The following is a 13,518-nucleotide window of genomic DNA, read 5'->3' as shown; positions in this document are numbered from 1 at the left end:
GTAAGATATATATGTGATTTTCTTTTTCTTCTCAATTTTTTGTTCTCCATTCTTATTTAAGTTTGGTAACATGAACGCATGTGTACATAGTATGTATTTTTCTTTTATGATTTTGCTTTTATTTTGAGGTGTTGCATTCTCGTTATGCAATGTTTGTTTTGTTTATCTCTGTATTTTGAATGTTTTTTCCCCAATTTTAGTTGTTGTTGCCTTTACATTTTAAATGTAGGCCGTCATTGTAAATAAGAATTTGTTCTTAACTGACTTGCCTAGTTAAATAAAGATTAAATAAAATAATATATATATATATATATATATATATATATCATTTATTGAACCACTTCCTGTAAAAGTTGGGATATACACCTGTTTGTTCAACAATATTCTTTGTCACCAGGATGAAGGCTGTTGTAGCCGCAGCGCTGTGTTTTTTTATTCTTGCCATTCTTGCCTTAAAACAACAAAGGCTTTTACATGTTTTACACTAAATGAGAGTGTCTTGATTCATTCTTGAAGTTTGTTTGCACAAAGGCTTTCCTGGCATTGTTTACTATCCAGCACCAACTTTTTATACATATATAGTATCCCTTGATCAAAGAGCACCTCATTTATTAAATATAAACCAAAGAAGTGCTCCTCTCCTGTGCCTCTACTTTTAAAATAGTTTAGTATGGGCTAAAAAGAGTAATCATTTTCAGATTCCAAAATAATACCAAGTCACTACTTTCAATTATTGATTGTTTTTCGTAAGGCAGAAAAACTAAATGTTTAACGCTTTTAGAAACTAAACCGAACAACATTATTGTTCACCATTTGGATCATGATGTATATTGCACAACTCTATACATTTTGATTTAATAGTTTATTGATAAGGAACACAAAAATAATAACAACTGTACATTCCTGTTCATTTGCATTGTACAGACTACCAGATACAGTACTATATGTTTTGTAATGATACATGTTTTGAGTTAATCTAAAAGAAACCAAAGAGTAATCATTAGGTTATTTCTTGTGTACCTACAATCTGACAATGTTCTTTCTAAATATCAGGGAAATAGCGCACTGTAAAATAAAGTATCCACACATTTCATTTTTGTGCCTCTGCCTTTTCTGTAAGTGTCACAAATTAAAATAAAACTTTGCACAACAAGGAAGACCTCTTGATGGAATAATTGAAAGTAATACTCGTGTATGATGGTTTGCATGTGGACATTTAATCTATAAATGATTCATGGAACACTCCCCAAAAACCTTGCACCAGATAAAAATAAAAGTCAATTTGAAAACCACATAGAGCTCTTCCTAGTTTTATATTTGCTTTAGAGCAGGAATGAGGACATTTTTCAGTAGTACTAACACATACAAGGGTGGCTGTATGTTATACATTTTAAAACATATTTTTAATGTGGAATATCACTGTAGAAATAATGGTTTTCAATTAATTTTAGCATCCAATTCAAGAAAACTGGTCCCTCAGAACTGGTCCCTTGTTTCATGAATGCCACACACAGTTCTCATCATATGATATATCATTTATTTTCCTGTCAGATTAACACATCATGCAGCCACCTTGGCTCTGTGAAACACTCTAAAGATCCTCTGTTTAATCTCTTTAGTCTGTAAACCATATATTATGGGGTTGAGACAAGTAGGGACCACACTACCCAGAACACTGCTCACTTTGCGCAGGTCTGCAAAGGCTGGGAAACGGTGGAGGACGATAATGGTAAACCCACATCCCAGCACGATGAGATAGACCAGTAAGTGTGTGCTGCAGGTTGTCAGGGCCTTGCTGTTTAAAGAGCTGTTTTTACTGCTCAGACACACAATGGCGATCTTGAGATAGGTGAGACTGATGCTGCCTATGGACGAGACAAACAGCACAACAGTAAAGATTAAGCCATATATGTTATTTATGAACACGTTCTCACAGGAGAGCTTGAATAAGGAGGCGTTGTCGCAGTAAGGGTTAAATATGTTAGACCTGCAGCGTGACAGGCGGATGGTGAGGCCCAGCAAAATCCCCACTAAGACTATGGCCACCCCCCAGGCAGACATAGACAATCTGATAACCATTTTGTTTGTCATGATGGTAGCGTACCGCAGGGGGTTGCAGATGGCCACATACCTGTCAAAGGCCATGATCATGAGAACGGTGTGTGATGTTGTAGCATAAACATGAGTATAGAAAGCCTGAATGACACACTCCGTGTAAGTGATATATCGCTCAGGAGCTGTGGTCAAAATGTCCCATAACAGACGAGGTATCATCACTGTAGCACCAACTATGTCATTAAGAGGCAGGTTGCAGAAGAGGATGTACATGGGCTGGTGCAGGCTCCTCTCCATGGAGATCAATGATATGAGTCCGATGTTGGCTACCATTGTGAAGATGTAGATAATGAGGAAGAGGATGAAGGCAGGGTACGCGGACTGTTGTGTGACCTTTAACCCCTCCAGAAGGAGAACGTGGTTAGGGTACGTGTAGTTCTCCATTCGTCAGTCAGGGAGTAGCTCAGAATCTTGAGAGGAGAATTTGAAAAGATTAGTCGTACAACTTGGGGAATCAGTTTCAAAACACAAACTTTAAAAGCATCTACTGATTTTGTGGTAGCAGTAGCAGATAAACTGTTTTCTTAAAGGGGCAGACTGTGGGGCAGCTGCCCTGCCAGTTCATTTGGAAAACAGCTGAGGTATGGGGCTTTTTCGGGGTTAGCTTCTATCCAGCTCCAGCTGGTAGCTGTATAGCTTTCATCAGTCAGACGAGATGTAGCTAACTAGCAAAGAAAGCTATACATTGTTATGGAAGGTTTTTATGACACAAGTGATCTCAGCTATTTAGCTAAATAGCTATATTCTGCAAACAGCTGACCTAAGTAAGTTAATATCCTTACTTGATAGCCAGATAACTAGACAACAATACCCAAATAAGATTGTATGTATGGACATTTCATACACCAAAACACATTAAATTATATATATGAATCACTCAATTCCACACTAGATAGCAAAATAATAACTGTCCTTGACATGAAGAGTTGAAGTTAAGCACTAACATAAGCAAGTAGGTTTTCTACAGTTTTCTTCAGTGTCTTCAGTGTTCCAAGATGATTCCTGTGTTCTATCCCACCCCTCCAGACTTACTACAGAAACAACATCACAGCCTTTTATTTACAACAAAACCCACAATGTGATGACGAATATGTCAGTCAAGATGTAAACATGTACGTCATGACTCCATTGACACAAATTCCCAGTAGAAGCTAATGAGGAAAGTAACAAACATGGCTTGTGGGATGTTGTCCACTTGGGCGTTGCAAATTTACAAAATATTACAAGGTAATTTGTCTTCAAGAGATTAAAGGGGAAGTTCAGTAGTTTACAACTTGATGTTAGATGGTTTGTCACCCTGACCAGGAGGAACTGTAATCCACTGTTTAGTTTTCTTTAAACAGCCACAAATGTCCCCTAGCTTTAGCCACCACCATCTAACAATCAATCAAAGTAATAGGGGCATTTGCACATTCTTTTTATTGTTTAAGGTCCATTATGTAGCTTTGTGGGGGACCTCACCATATTCACATAGAAGTGTGAGTTATAGATCTGTCATTCTTATTGGAAGCAAGTCTGATAAGTGGTAGATCCGTTCTATGCCCCAGCAAACAGGGGATGTCTAAGGACATTAGGCAACGTTCCCTTTGGGCCCCTTTAAAGATTTTCTGAAACGTTCTGAAAATGATTTAGGAACATTAAGACATCATGTTTTTCTCAGGATCATAAGAAGACATTCAGTCTTCTATGCTTCTCCTTCTTAAGTCTCGATTTTGTCTCTTTTTACTTTAGTTTTTTTCACCAGCAAGTATTGGATACAGCCTATTATTTGATACTATGTTGAAATTGTTTCATATATAATGGCCCTGTGATTTCACATATCGCACTCTACACAGTGTTGCTTTTTGTACTGATTGATGTACTGTGCCAGTCAAAAGTTTGGACGCACCTGCTCATTCCAGGTTTTTCTTTATTTTTACTATTTTCTACATTGTATAATAATAGTGAAGACATCAAAACTATGAAATAACACATATGGAATCATGTACTAACCAAAAAAGGGTTAAAACAAATCAAAATGGTCTTCGATTATAATCACAGCCATGTATATCCCCCCCAAGAAGAAACCTTGACGGCCCTGAAAGAACTTAATTGGACTCTATGTAAACTTGAAAACACATAACCTGAGGCTGCATTCATTGTAGCTGGAGATTTTAACAAAGCTAATCTGAAAACAAGGCTCCCTAAATTATATCAGCATATCAAATGCGCAACCCGGGCTGGAAGCATTCTGGATCATTGCTACTCTAACTTCCGCGACGCATACAAAGCCCTCCCTCGCCCTCCTTTCGACAAATCTGACCACGACTTCATTTTGTTGCTCCCAAGCCTATAGACAGAAACTTAAACAGGAAACGCCCTTGCTCAGGTCTGTTCAACGCTGGTCTGACCAATCTGATTCCATGCTTCAAGAATGCTTTGATCATGTGGACTGGGATTTGTTCTGGATAGCCTCAGACAACAACATTGATTATACACTGATTTGGTGAGCGAGTTTATTAGCAAGTGCATCGGTGATGTTGTACCCACAGTGACTATTAAAACCTTCCCCAACCAGAAACTGTGGATTGATGGCAGCATTTGTGCAAAACTGAAAGCACAAACCACTGCTTTTAATCATGGCAAGGCGACCGGAAACATTACCAAATACAAACAGTGTAGCTATTCCTTCCGCAAGGCAATAAAACTAGGTAAGCGTCAGTATAGAGACAATGCAGAGTCGCAATTCAACGGCTCAGACACAAGACATATGTGGCAGGTTCTACAGTCAATCATGAATTACAAAAAGAAAACAGCCCGGTCGCGGACACCGACGTCTTGCTCCCAGACAAACTAAACAACTTCTTTGCTGGCTTTGAGGACAATACAGTGCCACCGATATCAAAACCTGTGGGCTCTCCTTCACTGCAGCCAACGTGAGTAAAACATTTAAACGTGTTAACCCGGCCCAGATTGCATTCCTAGCCGCGTCCTCAGAGCATGCGCAGACCAGCTGGCTGGTGTGTTTACAGACATATTCAATCAATCCCTATCCCAGTCTGCTGTTCCCACATGCTTCAAGAGGGCCAACATTGTTCCTGTTCCCAAGAAAGCTAAGGTAACTTAACTAAACGACTATCTCCCCGTAGCACTCACTTCCATCATCATGAAGTGCTTAAAGAGACTAGTCAAGGATCATATCACCTCCCCCCTAGCTGACACCCTAGACCCACTCCAATTTTCTTTCCGCCCCAATAGGGCCACAGACAACGCAATCACAATCATTCTGCACACTGCCCTAACCCATCTGGAACAAGAGGAATACCTATATAAGAATGTTGTTCATCGATTACAGCTCAACATTTAACACCATACTACCCTCCAAACTCATCTTTAAGCTTGAGACCCTGGGTCTCGACCCCGCCCTGTGCAACTGGGTCCAGGACTTTCTGACGGGTTGTCCCCAGGTGGTGAGTGTGGGAAACAACATCTCCACCCCGCTGATCCTCAACACTGGGGCCACACAAGGGTACGTTCTCAGCCCTCTCCTGTACTCCCTGTTCACCCATGACTGCGTGGCCATGCACACCTCCAACTCAATCATCAAATTTGCAGACGACACTACAGTGGTAGGCTTGATTACCAAAAACGACGAGACGGTCTACAGGGAGGAGGTGAGGGCGCTCGGGAGTGTGGTGTCAGGAAAATAACCTCACTCTCAACATCAACAAAACAATGGAGATGATCGTGGACTTCAGGAAACAGCAGAGGGAGCACCCCCCTATCCACATCGACAGAACAGTAGTGGAGAAGGTGGAAAGTTTTAAGTTCCTAGGCGTACACATCACGGACAAACTGAAATGGTCCACCCACACAGACAGCATGGTGAAGAAGGCGCAACAGCGCCTCTTCAACCTCAGTAGGCTGAAGAGATTTGGCTTGTCACCGAAAACAAACTTTTACAGATGCACAATCGAGAGCATCGAGAGCATCCTGTCAGGCTGCATCACCGCCTGGTACGACAACTGATCCGCCCACAACCGTAAGGCTCTCCAGAAGGTAGTGAGGTCTGCATAACGTATTATCGGGGGCAAACTACCTGCCAAAAAGATCATCAAGGACAACAACCACCCGAGCCACTGCCTGTTCACCCCGCTATCATCCAGAAGGCGAGGTCAGTACAGGTGCATCAAAGCTGGGACAGAGAGACTGAAAAACAGCTTCTATCTCAAGGCCATCAGACTGTTAAACAGCCATCACTAACATTGAGTGGCTGCTGCCAACATACTGACTCAAATCTCCAGCCATTTTAAAATGTTTAAGTTGTATGTAATAAATGTATCACCAGTCACTTTAAAGACTCAATTGTTACTACCTATTTAGTTTGCTACTATGTATTTACATTAGAGGTCTGTAAAATGAAAAGTTACCCAATATTCTCCTCCAGCCACTTCCAGCTGCCTCCTGTTCTCACATTTTTATAGCCCCATGAAAATGCTTATCTTGCATTGTATGATAAGTAATAAAGATGCACATCTGGAACATGGGCAGTTTTTTATAGTAAATGATTGTGTCTTTCCAGAAGAAGCCTGAAAATAAACAGGTTATCTCTTTAAATCAATGCTGAGGGAATTGAAGTGGTATAACTGACATGAGAAAATAAAGTCTATGGAGTATGTTCATCTTTATCACCTCTGCTCTACCGCATAGTGATAAAGGTAAAACTGTCCATCTCTTAATGTCAATCATCCCTGATGGTTTTTATTAAAATATCTTACTGATTAGTGACCTGATATTTATCCCAAGGCATTTCATACCATTTGATTTCAATACGAAATGAGCAGTACCAAGTTGGGCTGGAAAAGTCTGGTGGGTCAGATGAATAGCCTCGCTTACTCCAACGTAGCTAACAACAAACGTTCCCACACCATTATAGAACATTCTCTTAAGTCTCATTTGGTCATTACCTAACATTTTCATAGGAATGTTACAGTGATCTGCAAGGACTGTTTCCAAGAGACCATTCCCTTAATGTCAAACAGAACTTACCCGTGGTTACCATGTTCTCTGAATATTCAATATTCATGTTCTAGACATGTTTTGTTGTTACGTTTCAAGAATATTCCTGTTTCCAGTTTTCTAAGGGTTAGGAGAATATTCTGTCAACCTCCTACCAAACATACACAGACCATTTCTTTGGGACCATCAGGTGACATCCTGACAACTGATACACAAGAATGTTCTTCCATGAAACGTGTTTAGAACATTAATATCTTAAATTCTGAGAACATGGTAACCAAGATCTGGGTAAGTTTTGTATGATCCCCTAACTAACGGAAAACTGGACACTCAAACGTCAGGGGAACTTTACGGGTAACATAAAAAAAACATTCTCTCTCTCTTGTACTGTTAGCTGGGAATTCACTTTATATCCAGACTTGGTATTGAACAGCTGGGATATGACAGTGTTAGTAAGATATCATCAGCGTATAGGTTGTGGGCATTGTTTGTAATTAACTAATACTCTTGTATGATACTCTTGTATGATGATTTGCATGTCAAAATCTATAAATCATTCATAGAACACCCCCCCCTTCCTGTTTCTTTTTCATCCTGAAAAACTCCTCAACGATTACAATAACATGATGCAGCCACCACTATGCTTGAAAATATGGAGAGTGGTACTCAGTAATGTGTTGTATTGGATTTGCCCCAAAACATAGTACTCTGTATTCAGGACAAAAAGTGAATTGCTTTACTACATTTTCTGCAGTATTACTTTAGTGTCTTGTTGCAAACATGATGCATGTTTTGGAATATTTTTATTCTGCACAGGCTTCCTTCTTTTCCCGCTATCAATGACGTATTGTGGCGTAACTACAATGCCCCTGATCCATCCTCAGTTTTCTCCTATCACAGCCATTAAAATCTGTAACTGTTTAAAAGTCACCATTGGCCTCATGGTGAAATCCCTGAGCAGTTTCCTTCCTCTCCGTCAACTGATCTAGGAAGGAAGCCTTGATGCATTGGATGCATTGATACACCATCCAAAGTGTAACTAATAACATCATGCTCAAAGTGACATTCAATGTCTGCTTTTTTATTTGTACCCATCTACCAATTGGTGCCCTTTGCGAGTCATTGGAAAACCTCCCTGGTCTTTGTGGTTGAATCTATGTTTTGAAATACATTGCTCGACTGAGGACCTTACTTATATATATATATATATATATATATATATATATATATAGATCTTCCCCCCCCCCCCCCCCCATTTATTTATTTTTTAAAAACTGCCCAAAAAAATCCCAATGTCAACATAACCCTTCAAAATACAGTTCAGCATTGTTTTTCAAAACAGTTTACACAGGCAGCGCAATTCTGATATTTTTTCTAATTGGTCATTTTACCAACCACATCAGATCTTTTTCAGAGCTGATCTAATAGATAATTGTATGTGCGGGGTACAGAGGTAGTCATTCAGAATAAGGTAGTCATTCAGAAATTATGCTAAACAGTAGTAACACTAGTAACACTGAGCATATTTTTACTCCTGAACATATTTTGGCTTGCCATAACAAAGGTGTTGAATACTTATTGGCCCAAGACATTTCAGTGTACATTTTTTTTTATTAATTTGTTAAAATTTCGAAAAACATAATTCCACTTTGACATTATGGGGTATTGTGTGTGGGTCAGTGACAAAAGTCTCAATTTAATCCATTTTAAATGCAGGCTTTGTTGTAACACAACAAAATGTGGAAAAAGTCAAGGGATGTGAATACTCTCTGAAGGCACTGTATATCATATATTTTTGTTAAAGATTTAACACAACATCATGCAGCCACCTTGGCTCTGTGAAACACTCTAAATATCCTCTGTTTAATCTCTTTAGTCTGTAAACCATATATTATGGGGTTGAGACAAGTAGGGATCACGGGGAACAGCACACTACACATTTGGCCAAGTTCTGCATATTTTGGGAAGCGATGGAGGATGATAATGGTGACTCCAAATCCAATTACAATGAGGTAGACTAGTAAGTGTGTGCTGCAGGTTGTCAGGGCCTTGCTGTTTAAAGAGCTGTTTTTACTGCTCAGACATACAATGGCGATCTTGAGATAGGTGAGACTGATGCTGCCAATGGACGAGACAAACAGCACAACAGTAAAGGTGAAACCATATATGTTATTTATAAGCACACTCTCACAGGAGAGCTTGAATAAGGAGGCGTTGTCGCAGTAAGGGTTAAATATGTTAGACCTGCAGCGTGACAGGCGGATGGTGAGGCCCAGCAAAATCCCCACTAAGACTATGGCCACCCCCCAGGCAGACATAGACAACCTGATAACCATTTTGTTTGTCATGATGGTAGCGTACCGCAGGGGGTTGCAGATGGCCACATACCTGTCAAAGGCCATGATCATGAGAATGGTATGTGATGTGGTAGCAAATAAATGAGCACAGAAAGCCTGAATGACACACTCTATGTAAGTGATATATCGCTCAGGAGCTGTGGTCAAAATGTCCCATAACAGACGAGGTATCATCACTGTAGCCCCGACTATGTCATTAAGAGGCAGGTTGCAGAAGAGGATGTACATGGGCTGGTGCAGGCTCCTCTCCATGGAGATCAATACTATGAGTCCGATGTTGGCCACCATGATAAAGATGTAGGTGATGAGGAGGAGGGTGAAGGCAGGGTACGTGGACTGTTGAGGGACCTTTAACCCCTCCAGGAGGAGAACGTGGTCATTGTATGTGCGGTTTTCCATTCCCCAGTGAGAGGGCAGCTCAGAACCTTGAGAGGAGAATTTAAAAAGATTAGCAGTAAAAACCTGGGGAATCAGTGTCAAAACACAACGTGTGGGTGCTTAAAAAGCAATCTACTGATGTTTGTGGTATCAGTAGCAGATAAACAGGGTTACTTAGAGGGGCCGGCTGCCCCGCAACATTATTTGGTAAACAGCTGAGGGATAGGGCTGGAGAAATGTTTGTTTTCTATCCAACTCCTGCTTGCAGCTGTAACATTAGCTATCATCAGTCAGATGAGAGCTGGATAGCTAGCTAGCTAGCAAAGAAAGCTATATATTGTTTTGGAAGGTTCACATTTCACATATCATAGGTAGCTAGCCAACATTACCCTAACAAAACTGTATGGACATTATGTGCACCAAAACACATTACATTTGTCATTAGAATCACCACATTCCACACTATATAACAAAATATGAATTGTCCCTGATGTGAAGAGTTGGAGTTCAGCACTAACACAGGCAATTAAGTCTTCCACAGCTCTTTTCAGTGTTCCACGTTGATTCCTATGTTCTCTTTCACCCCTCCAGACTGTGTGCACAAACAACATCACAGCCCTTTATTTACAACAAAACCAACAACAGGAAGAGGAGTCTGTCAATCAAGATGTAAACATGGACGTCATGACTCTAGTGACACATTTTGAGGAGAAGCTAATGAGGAAAGCAACAAGTTAGAGCCTGTGGGATGTGGCCCATTTGGGCTTTGAGATTAAATAGAATGTGTGAGTTCCTTTCTCCATGCTACTCATGTCATGTCCTTCAGCTAAATTGCACCTCCATAAGCAATAGATAGTGTCTTCCTTGATCACCGTGTAGCTGGTTTGAAAAGCTGTAATGAACTATGAATGGAAATTACTTTTTATTCCGGGTCAAGCCGTATTCTGTGTCTGGTGATTCTAACAATTTCGTAAATATATTTTACCTTCCTTTTCATATCTACCCAATGTAAATTGCTCCTCAAAATGTTAAAAGTAATCTTACTAATGAACTAGAAATCATCTTTGTTTACATTCAAATGCATTATTAAAGTGGCAATATGTAGTTCAAACAATAACAGAGGGCAACCTCTCCAGTTCATAAAAGGAAATCAGTCAATTGAAATTAAAATTCATTAGGCCATAATCTATGGATTTCATGACTCAGAATACAGATATCAATCTGTTGGTCACAGATATCGTAAAAAAAAAGGTAAGGACGTGGATCAGAAAACCAGTCAGTATTTGGATATTGGCAGGAACTGGAACAAGCTGTCATATACGTCAATCCAGAGCATCCCACATATGCTCAATGGGTGACATGTCTGGTGAGTATGCAGGCCATGGAATAACTGGGACATTTTCAGCTTCCAGGAATTGTGTACAGATGCTTGCGACATTGGACCGTGCATTATCATGCTGAAACATGAGGTGATAGCAGCGGATGAATTGCACAACAATGGGCCTTTGGATCTCGTCACAGTATCTCTGTGCATTCAAATTGCCATCAATAAAATGCAATTGTGTTAGTTGTCCGTAGCTTATGCCTGCCCATACCAAACCCCACAGCCACCTTGGGAACTCTGTTCACAACATTGACATTGGAAAACTGTTCACCCACACGACAACATACATGCTGTCTGCCATCGACCCGGTACAATTGAAACCGGGATTCATCCGTGAAGAGCACACTTCTCCAGCGTGCCAGAGGCCATTGAAGGTGAGCATTTGCCCACAGAATTTGGTTATGACCCCGAACTGCAGTCAGGTCAAGACCCTGGTGATGAAGACAAGCATGCAGATGAGCTTTCCTGAGATGGTTTCTGACAGTTTGTGGAGAAATTCTTTGGTTGTGCAAACCCTAACTTTCATCAGCTGTCCGGGTTACTGGTCTTAGACGATCCCGCAGGTGAAGAAGCCGGATGTGGAGGTTCTGGGCTGGCGTGGTTACACGTGGTCTGCAGTTGTGAGGTCGGTTGGATGTACTGCCAAATTCTCTAAAACGATGTTGGAGGCGGCTTATGGTAGAGAAATTAACATTAAATTATCTGGCAACAGCTCTGGTGGACATTCCTGCTGTCAGCATGCCAATTGCATGCTCTCTCAACTTGAGACATCTGTGGCAATGTGTTGTGTGACCAATATTTAGTGGCCCTTTATTGTCACCAGCATAAGGTGCACCTGTGTAATGATCATGCTGTTTAATTAGCTTCTTGATATGCCACACCTGTCAGGTGTGCTCACTAACAGGGATGTAAACAAATTTGTGCACAACATTTGAGAGAAACAAGCTTTTTGTGGGTATGGAATTAGTGCACAAAATTTGAGAGAAACAAGCTTTTTGTGCGTATGGAACATTTCGGGTATCTTTTAGTTCATGAAACATGGGACCAACACTGTACATGTTGTGCTCGTATTATATATTTTTTAATTTTTGGAGACTGTTGTCCAAGTCATTGTTATTAAGAGTTTGTAACTCTAGCGTTGTAGTCTGATACTAGCTACCTAAATCTATTAGGTAATGTTATTTTGCAAGCTATTCTTAAGCTAGCTAGCTAGTTAGCCAACGTTAGCTTGATTATGTATGGAACCATAGCTAGCATAGTCATTAGAAAATTAATCATTTGTCTGCTAATAATACTTACAAAAGTAAGTCTGTACTTACTGGGCACCAGTCCAATCATACCTTTCTATTCTAATGTTGCTGACAGTGGCTTGAACTACAGTAGTTATAGTAGATATCATTGATGCTACATGACAAGATTGTGTCCCTCCTCACCTGGTTCCTCAATTAATACTTACAAAAGTCTTTACTGCCCTCTCTGTGACTCATATATAGGCCCCCGTGTTTTGGTTTATCATGTCACATGACCTTGATTTTAACCTTTTATTTAAAGGTATTCTCAGCAAAGTGACGTTGCAGCATCACAGATATTGTGACAAGTGAGATGCAAAACTTCACTCTCCCACAGAGTATCTGCGCATCTGCACGAGTTTGCTTCACACAGTTACCTGCCACATAAGGGACCAAAACAGCTGAGAAGTTGAACCTCCCACTTCAAAGCTCTTAGTAGTTGTGGAGATTGACCCACTCAGCTGTTTACTTTCGGCATCTACGTTAAATCTACCTTTAAAGACGGATCTTAGTGAAACATTCATTATTGGTTCCAGGTGTATTAGGCCAAGGCCAAAGTGACAACCAACAGTATGTCATGTCTGACCCCCAGGGCCAGGACTGAGCAACCCAGCAGCTAGGGATTGACTAAATAGTTATCTCTCCTGACGTGGGCATGTTTTCAACACACACTCCTTTTGTCGTTCTGTATTCCATATAAGGCATCCAGAACTTATGAAAGTTGCACATTACATGCCATTAATCTTGTAATGAATCAAATCAAGTGATACATAACTTGACATTTCTTCCATCCATTGTGGGAGGATAACCAACCTTCCAATTAATGCCAATGAATTTCTTAGCAACTATAAATGCTAGATTACACAGATTCTTCTGATAACAGTCTCCAGTATCAACATTTCCAAGCAAACAAAAACAGGGAGAAGGTAGAATCTGTAGACATGCTGAGATAGAAGAACATACTCTTCACAAGACCATGTCATATGCAAATATGTCC

At 40.3% G+C, this 13,518-nt stretch overlaps 2 protein-coding genes across 2 annotated transcripts; both read right to left on the bottom strand.

Moving 5' to 3' along the window:
• Nucleotides 1-815: 815 nt before the first annotated feature.
• On the bottom strand, nucleotides 816-3,190 carry LOC110537424 (olfactory receptor 146). The gene is made up of 2 exons (XM_021623454.2): nucleotides 3,060-3,190; nucleotides 816-2,525 (listed from the first exon to the last, which is right to left on the bottom strand). Exon 2 carries the CDS (start codon nucleotides 2,497-2,499, stop codon nucleotides 1,561-1,563), a length of 939 nt encoding a protein of 312 aa, XP_021479129.1. The 5' UTR covers nucleotides 2,500-2,525; nucleotides 3,060-3,190; the 3' UTR covers nucleotides 816-1,560.
• Nucleotides 3,191-8,930: 5,740 nt separating this feature from the next.
• On the bottom strand, nucleotides 8,931-9,869 carry LOC110536846 (olfactory receptor 8U1-like). The gene has a single exon (XM_036939502.1). It carries the CDS (start codon nucleotides 9,867-9,869, stop codon nucleotides 8,931-8,933), a length of 939 nt encoding a protein of 312 aa, XP_036795397.1.
• Between the last annotated feature and the right edge of the window lie 3,649 nt (nucleotides 9,870-13,518).

Source organism: Oncorhynchus mykiss, chromosome 12, assembly GCF_013265735.2.
Source record: "Oncorhynchus mykiss isolate Arlee chromosome 12, USDA_OmykA_1.1, whole genome shotgun sequence".
Taxonomy (NCBI): domain Eukaryota; kingdom Metazoa; phylum Chordata; class Actinopteri; order Salmoniformes; family Salmonidae; genus Oncorhynchus; species Oncorhynchus mykiss.
Note: the sequence above shows the minus strand (reverse complement) of the source record. Positions and strands in the feature narration are given on the sequence as shown.